Here is a 12,624-nt window from a genome sequence, read left to right as displayed (position 1 = left end):
AAATAAAGAAACCAGAGCTGTTGGGGGTGGCTGGCTGGGTTTTGTGTGGCTCCCCCCATCCCGACTCCCCTTCTGGCTTCCACCTTCCCTCCTCGTCAGCTGGCATGGTAGGTTCCCCTCTGTGGGTGCCCCGGCCTCCTTTCTCTCATGTCCCACAAAACATCTGCCCCAAGAGACAGCTCAACAAAGTGGGGCCCCTCTGGTCAGGAAGCAGAAAGCTTACCCAGCCTGGGTGGACGCTGGCATGGAAGAAGGGGAGGATGGTGTGCTACAATGAGGTGCATAGAGATGCTAACAGTTTGTCTAGAAGTTTTTTCAAATGGCTTTTCTCTACCAGGAAGGTAACTCTGATGGAGAAGAGGAAGGAGAATCAAAGTTAACAATGATGGCATTTTGATGACTCTAAGACACCTCAGATTTTAAGATGTCCACTATTTTATGGACCACTGAGAAGAAAAGCAAGTTGCTGATTAAATTATGTCATGCCATTGACTATAAGGTACACCCCAAATTTGGATATTAAAAGGTTAAAAAAAAGTGTCTTAGAGTCAATGAAATACAGAAAAAGGCCTTAGCACTGAGGTATCACCTCTCTTACACACCCCACAGACTCCAAACACACAGGGCACATTAAGGCACCGTGTGTGCATGTGGTTAAAACCCCAACCGACTTCTGTGCTCTGAGAACAAGCATAGTAACCACACCGCCTGGAAATAGGACTCTCTTACATTGCACAGGACCGTGCAGTTTATAAAGCCCTCTCACGCCCACTTATCTCACTGGATGTCTCCCAGGTGCCCTGGAGTTCAGAGTTCAGAGAGCTTGACAAGGGCACCTGGGACCCGGGAAGACGGAGAACGGGGACTACAGGCCGTGTGTGCTGAGTCCTACCGCAAAGCTTTTCCAGCTCCTAGAGGATGACCCCTCTCTGACAGGGTGGAGACAGAACTAGTGAGGGTGGAATTAGAAGTGGCTTTGAAATCCTTTTCCCAGTGAAATTATTTACAGAACCTCACTGTACAAAACGGAGTAAAACTGGACTTGTTCTGGGTGAAGCAAGGGGAACGGCTGGGACCTCACCCACTCTACCCCCACCCATCCTCATCCCCAGGTGGCCCCTCAGGCACCTCCCCAGACTCCCTGAAGCTCTGAGGGACCTTCTCCAGACTTCTGGAGCAAGGGGGCTTCAACTCTAACTCTCTGGGCAATGTTCTTTTCCTGAAGCTGGATTTAGATATCATTCTTCATACTTTTTGGTTTGTCTTAAAATTTTCCTTAAAAAAAGGCACTGGTGTAGATGGTCAGGTCAAAGAGATGACTCACAACCCGGAAGCTTCAAATTGAAACAAAACAAAAAGTTTACTTTGAATTATGAGCTGGGATGAGGTCTTGGTATTAAGATGTCTTTAAAACTCCCCAGGTGATTCTAGCATGCAGGAAAGTCTACAGGCCCCTGTATCAGAGGCATCCTGTCAGCTGCAACACTCTAGAAATCTGAGGGTATGTCCTGGAGCGCTTAGGAAGGCTCTCCATTCTCAGGCGGCAGAATACTGGCGAGCCCAGGGTCTTTATAAAAATGTCAGGAAATTTGAGACTCTTGGCAACTAGGGAAGGAGCATCTGAAGTGACAGTCAAAGCAGGTAACACCTTCCGCAGGCCCCTTGGATGGATGCCATGGAGGGGAGAGGCCAGGAGGAACCTGCGGCTGGAACAGCGGTGCAGCTGGGGATGGGTGGTCGGAAAGAACATTGATGTGGCCCACGCTAGTAGCCCCGTCGCCCATCAGAGCTTTGTTAAGGAAGTGTCTAAGTCGACCCTCCTTGCCAAGATCTGCCTCACTGTGAGGCACTGGCTGGTCGCGACACAGGAGGAGCTGGACTGGAGTTAGGAAGCCAGTTATGGAGGGCAGAGCCCTTTGGGTCATCCATTAGCAACAGGCGCAGCTTTCCCTACTGTCTCCCGGGGAGATGCTTCAACTCCTCTGCCAAGCTCAGACCCCTGGCCCACATGTGCAGTCTAGATGCTGGACAAATGCTGACTGGGAGAGGCTGGTACAGGCAGTAACAGAGAGTCCTTGAATTTGGACTAGGCCGGCCTTACTGGTTGCCAAGGTTAGCAAACCACATATCCTTTGAGTAAGCCACTGCTATTTGTCAGCCTGACATCTGTGGATCTCTCTTCCTCTGCTGGCCTTGGCGAAGCAGGACAAGGGAAAAAACTCATTGGGGGACCAGGCTGTAACTGTCCAAGCTGCTCCCTACCCCTCAGTAGGGTATGTGACACAGTCCATGGGCTACTGGGGTTTTTGCGATGCAAACACCAACTCTGCCTCTGTGCCCTGGGGAACGGAAGGGGGACACTGGTGGGGACGAAAAGCTACCAGGGATGAGGAAAAGCAGTTAGACGCCTTGTCCACCCCCCCGCCCAGAGGTCTAGGGAGGGTTCAGGTGGAACAGATGCTGTCCATCTCTGTTCTCCATCAAACACCGTGTCCTCATCTCAGGAGCCGGGCTACAGAGAGCCCAGCTACCAAGAAGCAGGATGGGCCACCCAGCAAGGAGGCCCACAGGCTGGTGCTTCAGGTGCCCAGGCCAAAAACGCCCACGGCACCATGCAGGATAACTTGGGATGGGCAAGAGTGTATGAGGCCAAGATTTCTCACTAGGGTACCAATGGTGCCTCCCACCATTTTGCAGGACTCTGGGATAAGATCATTGTTCACTGAACACCTTCCATGACCCAGTCCTGGACCAGGGGCTGGAGGATGAATCAGACCGTGCCCTGCCCTCTAGGACAGGAGCAGTGTCCACAGAGGGAGAGAGAACCAATGGAGTTCAGTATGGCTGGAGCAAAGGGTGTCTGTGGATGGGTCTCTACAGGACGTGGGGGTGAGGAAAGGAAGCAGAGATGTTTACAGGGCCCTGGGAAGGGATGCAGTCAGATTGGCATTGGAAAGGCTGTTCCCTGCAGTAGGGGACACAGACCTGAAGTGAAGACCTCCAGCAGGGGCGGGTGCACTAGCCTCTGAGAGGTGGCCATGGCCTAGGTCATGGGTGTTTAGGTCTTTCTGAAACAGAAGACACACAGAAAAGCCACAGGACCAGCTTTCCTCACCTGCTCTGGCAGCCTCTCCCTGGGCCAGCTCCCTGCGGCCCTGCCCTCTTGACTCCTTAGCCTTTCAGCTCTGCTCTGAGGCTCACCAGGGTCCTGTTTGCCGTCAGAAGAGATGGGCCTGATTGCCCTGCCTGGCACAGTCGTGGGGCTCCCCTTCCTCTCTCTCGCCTTCCACATCACTGCCTGGTTCTCCTCCCATGTCTCTCAGGCCTGGGGACCCTGGGCAAGGGTCTGCCCAGTCATCCCAGCACCCCGGGCAGGCAGTGGAGTCCAGGGGAGAGTGCAAAGCAGGCTCTGAAGCCTCAGAAAACTGGCTTCCCAGACCAGCTCCTACACTGATTAGCTCTAGCCTCCGTTTTCTCAGCTTCAGCCTGTTTCCCAGGGATAGCATGACTGCTCAGCTTTTGCGGGACTTAAATCCTGTAATGTGTGTGGACGGACTTAGCACCGTGCCTGGCACACGGCTGAGCTATGGCTTTGCTGATGGAGAACCTGGGGCGACAAGAGAGCAAATGACTTGCTCAAGCCGGTGGTTCTGTGGCCGCAGATGGCAGGGCCCAGCCTCACTGACGGTTTGAGTGCCCAACTGCTGGCCAGTGAGGAGCTCCACCGGCACTGGGGCCACTATGGCTAGCTGTGTCCCTTCTAGATGCAGCCACATCAGCAGAGATCAAGCAGGGCTTCTGCCTGGTGTAAAGATGGGCTGCCTGGCGAGGAGCCCTGGACAGGCAGGTCCGACTATTCCCCCAGGGCAAGGTTACTGCCCCACAAGATAGTCTGACCTGTGCCGTCCACCAGCCTGTGCTGAACCAAGCCGGCCCTCAGGAAACTTGGGTAAGCGGGCCTGATCTCGTCTAGTTTCAGAGGTGCCTTCTCTAGCTCAGTCCTCTGGCCTGGCCCAGCGCAGGTGGGGCCCCACGAGCCCAGCAGATGTCCCCAGCAGAAAAGACCTGCTAAGAGCACAAGGCCTGCCGGGTCCCCGGCAGCCCTGGTGGAATTCAAAGCCACCCGTCCAGCCATGTGACTCCTAGGGCAGAGGTGTGCTGAGTGTGCCAGCTGCCCCGTGGTGGTCCTCCACGGCCCGGGCGACCAACAGCCCCTCTTGTCTACTTTTCAGAGCAGAAGCCCTTCTGAGAGGGTTCTGGGAAGCAAGGCCGAGACTCCTGGGTTCTCATAAATCTTTTAATAACAGTAAATGAAGGAAAACATTTAACAGTAAGTCCCATGGTGAGGGTTCCTTTTCATTCAGGAATCTTAACAACAGAAACACCTATGACCAAAATTCAGAATGCTAAGTGCACAAATTAAAGACCTTTTATTTCCAAAGGGGACTGCAGAAACCATTTCAGTACAATCGTAAGGTTTTACGAAACAGAGAAAACATTACAAAACGCCCCAAGAGGTGAACAAACTGGTGGGGGTGCAGAGCACCCAGGAACCAGCTTGGCAAAAATACTCATCCTGCAGCTGCTGAGGGGGATTACAAAGACTGGTTCTAAAGGGAGCTGCTGTCGGGGCGGGTGACAGGGAGGGTCTTCCCAGGACACACCAAGCCCACCTTGGGAACGAGCAAGGACTGGGGCAAGGGGCGCGAAGGAGGAACTACCAATTTCCTGGCAGAAAGAATTACAAATCAGGCTATCTTATTCTGTCTACCACAGTAACACCAACATGAATGAAGAATTCTTTCAAGTAGAATACAAAACAGACACCGAAAGAAAGCAGGTTTCCAAAACAACAGCTTGGCTTGAAATGACTTTTCTGTTTTGTTTGTTTCGTGCCACGAGTAGCAAACCAGTGTACAAAAGTGTCACAAGAGCAACAGCAAGCGACTAGGTTTTCCTGAGCACAAGTGGCTCACTGTATATACAGAAGAGGGAAGGCTGGCTCCCTCTCACGGACCCTACCTGGCTCCCAGAGGGCGGGGCAAGGTGTGCAGTGAGGAAGCTCCTTCCCAGTCCTCTGGGGCCCTGCCAAGGAGTGTGCGAAGGCCTGTGGGACACCTCCCTTATACAGGCTCCCAATTTACTAAAACCAGCCATGGCGTCTTGTCCTGCAATGCCACACCAGCTATTCTCTGCTCACCCACCTCCCCATCTCCTCTCCCATCTCCCCTTCAGATGACTCAGGATCGGGATCAAAGGCTACAAACCCAAGGAAGTGTTTTTGGCCAAGGGAAGGAGAGGGCGGGGAGGAAGGGTCTTCCGCCAGCCTGGCCCCAACACCAGCATGTGTGGAGACGGACTGACAACCTGCGACCTGTGGGCAGCTGTGCCCACTCCACACAACACTGAACTCGCAATGAGCAAAACCAGCAAGACCCCTGATGGAGGCTGCGGCCAAAGGGATGATCTGAGAGAAAGACTTGAGCTACCGGATAGGTGAGTGCCCCAACTGCCCCACACATCCTGACTCCCCTGCCAGCAGCTTCTGTGAATGCTGAGAAGTCCCAGGAGAAAGAGAGAAGGTTGACTTAGGGAGACTGAGCCTGTGGCTTCCTCGCAGACCAACAGAGGAACATGTCATTGGGCCTCCAAGAAGAAAATGGGTCAGATCATCTTTGGTGTACAGAACCCAATACCTAGGGTAGATGAGGGGCTGCAAGCAGGTAATTCTGACCTGAGGCCACAAGTTGGCCAGCTGAACAGACTCTTCTCACCAGCCCAGATCCTTAGCCAGCATGACCTGGGAGCTGGAGGGAATACACTTTTCCCTTTCTACGGCTGTTTTAAAAGAAACTGTCCACTTCTACAGATGCTCAGACACACACAGAGTTCCCACACGCTGGCAAACGGCATATGGGAACTTGGCAAGGCTGGCTGGGGAACCTCCTTGGCACCAGCAGGAAAGCTCCAGGGAGGCGCTGGTAAGCCCAGGCCCACTGCTGCGGGGGCCATCCTGCAAGACAGGCTGCCGTGGGTCTGGCCAGGTTACCTCTCTACATGGGCTCGGCCCAAGAGTCAGGTACAGACCAGTGCAGATGCTTGCTGCTCCCCAACACCTCAATAACGGCCTGACTCTAGGGGGAGCCTAGGGACGGGGGCCCCCCTCTGGGCCTTCCCCCTATATGTTGCTGAGCCAACATGGGGCCCAGAAGCCCTGCACCTCCCTTTGCCCCAGACAGGTGCATCTGTCTCTGGCCTGGCCAAGCCAGGCATGTGGCTTCCATTTTCTCCCTTTCTTCCAAGCAGCAGCAAAGTGCCTGCCAGCATGGGGTACAGGGCTGCAGCCAGGGCAAAGGCAAGCTTTTAGAGGCATGCCAGTGCAAGGAGAGCTCGGGTTGATTGGTATCCTGCACCAGGCCACGGAGAGGAGGTAAGAGAGAGCCCTTCGCAGCGGAGGTGTCCCTCCCAGGCTGCTGGCCCCAGCTGAGGCAGAAACTCTGCATCCTGGCTGGGTACAGACCCCAGGAGTTCCTCCAGTGATCTCCTTCCAACCTATCTTTTGGTCAAGAGGCCAAGGGGCGCTGAGGCCTTGTGCATTTCCTCTTAAGCCACGCCTACATGCAGCCAGTGGGCAGGGTGAACCCAGCCACGCCAGAGGTGCCTCCTCAAGCAAGCGACCCTGGGATGAGAGGCACTAAGAAAAACTCGGCCAGATCCTCAAAGATGGCAGAAAATACAGTGTATTATGCGTCACGAGAAGCTCACAGGGAGCCAAAGCACTCCAGGTTCCCCCTCCTGCAACCTCACACCCTGGGAATTGATTGATGGCCCTGCCATGGTTGCTTTCCTGGGCCTCGCCCTTGCTAGGAAAGACTCCTCCATTCTGCTGCCTCCTGTAGGTCCACCTGTCAAAATCATGACCACTGAGCCAGTGAAACTCACTCTAGGTCTGGTACAGAAACACCTGAAATACTGAATGGGCCCAGGACAACTGGGGTGTCTAGAGTGGGAGAGGGGAGGGAGGCCCATCAGAGGAGGTCACAGAACTATTTCTTCTGTTCTTAAAAAATCTAAGTAAGAGCCAACAAGGAGTCACCAAATGCCCAGCCACTGCCTCCCTTCTTGAGGTTCATGGATGATTCAGGCTGTCTTGCAACAAAAGGTCTTCCTTTTAGAACACTTCAACCTCCACCTGTGGGGACCTGATTCCTTGGTACCTCTTTTTCAACCTAGACATAGGCTTTGGGGGTGGGCAAGGTGGGAGCCTGTGATGACCCCCACGCTAAACAACACAGTGCTGAGTCTGGCAGCAGAGATGACAGCTGGCCCTAGGGAAACAACACAGCCGGATCAGTATCATCCCAAACCCAAGATGCTGATCCTGTAAAATGGGATGAAATGGATCGACAGGAGTCCCTCCAGAAGGACCTAATGCAAGGATTCTCCAAACTCAAATATCCAAAAACAAATGAATAAACAGATAAACAAAATCCCAAAAGCCAAAAACAAACAAACAAACAAAAAACCAAAAAGAAAAAAAAAAACCCAAGTCTAGCTCATCCTTCCCTGAAGCTGCCTTTAAAAAAAGAGTAAGAAAGAGAGAAACTTCAAGGGGCACTCAAAATTAAAATGGCATCTATTATCAACATTAAACTAAAAGCAAGCATATAATTCAAATCACAGTTTTATCAAGTTACCACTTCTGTTGATTAATTTCTACGCTCACTTCTGATCAGGATATGGGTCAGTTCTCAGCTCTCACAAGCAGAATTTACCAAAAGTCCTGCTTAGTGTTGGCTGTGGACATTTCAACCTGGTTCACTTTCGGATTCACCATCCCGACAACTCTCCATCCTCCTGGGTGGAATCTAGCCCCTGGGCTGGGTAGCGCCCCCACCTCCCAGCACTGGCAGTATCCTGGATGGAGTGGCTGGTTGGTTACTTGCTTTGAGTCATGGGACACCAGTGGGAAGAATCTGGCCAGTTCTACTTTGGCCACAAGCTGGGAAATCCCTTGGCTCTCGGCTTGCCGCTGGTATAGAAACAAGGCCTCAGTCCCCTTAGGGTGGGGGCTGTGCTGGAGACAAAAGGGGACCCTAGCAGAGGTCCCTGGCAGTGGAGAAACGAAACACACCCCATCTCATCACTTCGATGCCCAAAAGACTACTGCTTGTGTTCCCTTTCTCCTCAACCGGCTGCTGGTAAAGCACCAACAAGCAGAGTGAAAGCCACTGACTACCCATGTAAGGCCACTAGGAGCAGGGAGAGAGCCAAAGGGGAGGAGGATACGTCCAGCCCTCAGCCTGACACCCCAGGTGCCGGAAGCTGTCCTGGGGGACGAGCTGGGGAAGGAAAGGTAGTGGAAGAAAGGGACAGAGAGGAGGGAAAAAGAAATACACCAAATACCCTACTGCCCTCTCCCATGATTTCATCAAGAACTGAGTGTCCTCCAAGTCAAATCAGGACTTGTTTCCTCAGGGATAAAGAAAAAAAAAGAAAGAAGAAACCCCAAAACAAAACAAAACAAAAACACACAAGCACCTTCAGTCTATTTTCTTGGCTGGAAGCCGGAGCAAATCCAGCACATATTTACACAAAGGCCCAGCCATGTATGAGAACAGGATGACCAGCTTCCCGTGGGTCATGGTCATGAGAGTCTGGTGTCCCGAGGCCCAGATGCGATACCAGGGGCCGTAGAATGGGTCTGAGATGGCCGGACACAGCATGTTGTTCAAATTCACTTCGGTGACCTGCAGGGACAAGGGAGGTAGAGTGAGCGTTCACCATCCTTAGGCTTCCTCTGGCTTCTGCCAGTTCAGCCGTGTCTACCTAGTGGGGACTAGACAAGGAGGGATTGACAAATCCCCACCTGTTCATAGTTGGGGGTTTCCTCCCCCTAGGTTTTCTGAGTGGGTCAAGGCTAGAGCCCTTTGGAGGTGATGGGGAAGGCCATCCAGCTGAAAAGCTGCTTCGTTCTGCTCAGCCTTGCCTTCTGGTTGGGCCCAGAGCCCGCTGCCGTCCCTAAGCATTTACTATGTGCCTAGTCCCCTGAGAGGTATTATGGGATAAAAGAGCAGTCAGCAGCAAGGTCCCTGCCTCTGTGTAACTAGTGAACAGTCAGGATGGAGTGATCGGTCTACCACATCTGACCTCAAAGCAGACGGTGCTCACCAGGTCTTCCCCACCGTGAGATCCGAGGCATGTACGGAATAGGGACTGAGTCCTCAGAGAAGATTTCACAAGGGAAGTGACACCTGAATGGACTTATGAAGGATGGATGGGGGTCATGAAAAGGAATGGAGCGAACAGAGCCTTCTTTGTAGGAGGCGCAGCCTGAGCCAGGCCCAGAGGTGAGACTGAGGATGGCATGTATGGTGACATGAGGACACTGACTCCTCTGAGATCAAGGAGTCCCTATGGAGAGCAGGAGTGATGGTGAGGGCGTGAAGGTCATACTGCTTCCTCCCTAGAGCACAGGAAGCATTCACGCTGTTGACCAGGAGCTCCAACTCCCTCCCAGGCCAGTCTGAGCAGAGCAACATGCCAGGTCAGGGAAGAGAAAACGACTACTTCTCCAAAGGCGCTGCTGACATCAGTTACACGCCCGAGTCCGGCCAGGTCCCGTGAGGCTCCACACGGCTAGTGCTCCAGGAATGCCGCTCGCACACCAACCCAGACGTGCCACTCCCGCCCGAGGACGGCCACGGTCCCACCTTCCAAAGCCCTTCAAGCCCGTTCACACTAAAGACAAGTCCTCACCACCTCTCAGGGAGGCGGGGGGTTTTCTACCGTGTCACAGCGGGGCAGAGAGCTCTCTGTCCTCAAGGATGAGGTGACTCACCCAGATCAGTGGCAAAGCCAGGACTTGAACCTGGGTCTCCCGAACAGCTCCTGCTACTCCCTTTGCCACCAAGAGACACACCCATGCACTCAGCAATCTCGGGCTCTGGATAACTCGACTACTGAGTCCAGCCATCAACCACACTCCAGGCAGGTATGAACTTCCCAGAATGTCATGGGGTCCCCGACACCACACTTACATCGGCCACACAACTCAGGGCCTGGCAGTAGACCCAGAAAGGACCCAAGGTCAGAAGCCTCCCCCCAGGCCCAGGGCCAGGGTTAGGATCCTGCCTCCCCGTGGGGTCCACAGCAAACTGCTTTCCCAGGCAGCTCACTATTTCCGATCCAAGTGGCCACGAGGGAAGGGCCTCCTTGCCTCCCCAGGGATGAAAGAAACAGTCATTACTGGAGGATTCAGAAAACTCTCTGGAGAGGCCAAGGCTGTGGATCGTAAATCAGCAACCCAGACACAACAATCCGACAGCCTGGCCTTTGGCATCTTGTATTTTCAAAACAAAACGATACACCAGCGCCAACCAGGATTATCAAGATTTATGAAGAACTCCAAACAGAGGGGATAGAAGGGGATAGAACCAAACTTACCAGGCCCAGGATCTGCAAGATGCTGAAGTGATAAAAGAACATGAGGCCAGTTGAAAGAAGGGCCCACCGGAAACTGCTGAGGGGCTCCGGGGTATAAGCACCTGGAGGAAAAAGGGAGACGATGAGACAGCAGGGTTGGTGACCCACTTCTCCCTTGCCCCGCGAGGGTGCAGGTGCTGAGGCCACAGGTGCCGCCTGCTAATCACCCGCTTCTGCTGCCCCGCCACGGTGGCTCAAAGAGACAGTCGTGCTGATTAGCTGGGTACTCCTATACCCCTTCCCAGCCTCTGCTCTGCCATGTAATGCTGGGGCCATTACAAAGACAGGATGTTTTTACACTGTTATTGTAAATGTAACACAGTTGGCCCCCTGCATCAGTGGGTCTCACGTGCCCAGATTCAACCAACCACACTGGTGCTTGGTTGGTTGAATCTGCGGATGCAAAACCCATGGATTGAATGGCCGACTATACGGCACTAGAGCATCTGTGGATTTTGGTATCTGCAAGGGTCCTGGAACAGGTCTGACCTGAGGGGTCAGATACTGCGGGACACGACTGTACATGCCTACTAAAGGAAATCTAGAAAATGTTAAAAAGTAGAAATGAGATGGAAAACAAGACGAACACCCCCACCAGCACTCTACTAGCTGAATGTGACCACTGCTAATACGTGGGTGTCTCTCCTTGGCTGCTTTCCCTAGGCCTTAGGAGTTTCTCTCCTTTCTCCCTTTGATTGCTAACTGGAATCTTACTGTAGGCATAACTGTGTATCCTTCGTTTCCACACTTACATTTCCTCATGTTTCCAAAGAGAAAGGTCACTGAGGAAGCATGGCGTGGGGGCTGAGAACGTTAACTCTGATTGCAGACAGATTTGGTTTCACACCTGGATTCTACCACTTACTGGCTGTGTGACCCTGGAAAAGTTGTTTCAACTCCCTGAACCTCAGTTTACTTGTCTGTAAAATGGGGCTACTTCTTAGAGTTGTTGTGAGGAGTAAAGGAAAGAATATACTAAGAGCTCTTAGTACGCGATCTGGTACAAAGTGTTCACTGTGTGCCAGGTACTGTCATTACCACATCATTATTAATATTTAAACAACTAAAGAATGTGCTATATTCAATTGTTGTGCCACTTCCCAACCGTGAGACAACTCTCTCCCCCTGGAACAAGAATGACATATTTTCCCTTGATTGTCACTCAGAACTACCATCCCAGGAGGCCTGGATGTATTCTAGACCTTGCAGAGACAGGATGCTGTGGGAGATTGTGTCCTATAATGGGGGTGCTCCAGAACGAAAGGAACCTCCACCCCAGACAAGCAGGTGGCAACATAACATCTTGGAGTAGGATTTTCCCAAGTCAGTCTTTTGCCAGTTCATCCATTCATTCACCAGTTACTCCTAGGTACCTATTATATTCTGAGCCCTGGGCCATGCTTTAGGGACAGGGACATAAAGAAGACAGGCTCCCTGTAGCCTCAGAACCACAACTGGTGGGGAAGGCAGACAAGTCAGGCAACAATGAGAACCCCGTATGATGGTCACAATGACCGAGGTCTGCACCACATAAATTTGGGAGGACAGAACTCAGCTTGGGGAAGGGGGTGGGGTGGGGATAAGGACCGCTTCTTGGTGGAGGGGGCACAGAGCAGAGTGAAGGACAAACGCCACTAAAAGAGGGACCTAAGCATTCCAGAGCAGCAACCTACACCAAGGCAGACAGCCGTGGGAGCAAGGCAATTCAGAGAACTATGGGAAAGAGTCGGGAGTACAGGGGACAGGGTGACGAGGTAGTGAGCAGGAGTAAGACTCAGAGGTTGGTAGCACTGGTCCACTCCAAGCTAGGCCACGTAGGGCCTCTGGAGCCACACTGAGGGCTTTGGGCTTCATCTCGCGCTGTGGGGTCATGACCTTGAACGCCTCAAGTCTCAGGCAGGTAACTGGGAGCAGGAGAGGGACCAAGGACTATGAGGCATAAGGGATGCAGGAGACTGGCCAACTGGAAAGCCCAAGCCCCTTCTTAAGAGGGCAGCTACCACTCCGCTTCACTCCATCACTGCCCGATGGGGACGTGGGCCCAGCATTGCCAGTGTTTTCACTTTTGCAAGAGAAGCCAGAAGTAGGAACTTTCATATGGAATTTCCTGATTTTTAAATGTTGGCAAATAGTTCAAAA

General features: G+C 52.7%; 1 protein-coding gene across 11 annotated transcripts in view; it reads right to left on the bottom strand.

Moving 5' to 3' along the window:
* Positions 1-4,283: 4,283 nt before the first annotated feature.
* The window catches only part of TMEM164 (transmembrane protein 164), a 150,012-nt gene continuing 141,671 nt past the window's right edge, over positions 4,284-12,624 (bottom strand). For all 11 annotated transcript variants that reach the window (XM_064482932.1, XM_064482935.1, XM_064482934.1 and 8 more), the window contains 2 exons: positions 10,447-10,547; positions 4,284-8,750 (listed from right to left, as the gene is read on the bottom strand). In XM_064482932.1, coding sequence (XP_064339002.1) covers positions 8,544-8,750; positions 10,447-10,547 — 308 coding nt within the window. In that variant the 3' untranslated portion in view covers positions 4,284-8,543. The remainder of the gene's footprint in view (positions 8,751-10,446; positions 10,548-12,624) is intronic.

Source organism: Camelus dromedarius, chromosome X (assembly GCF_036321535.1).
Source record: "Camelus dromedarius isolate mCamDro1 chromosome X, mCamDro1.pat, whole genome shotgun sequence".
NCBI lineage: Eukaryota > Metazoa > Chordata > Mammalia > Artiodactyla > Camelidae > Camelus > Camelus dromedarius.
Note: the sequence above shows the minus strand (reverse complement) of the source record. Positions and strands in the feature narration are given on the sequence as shown.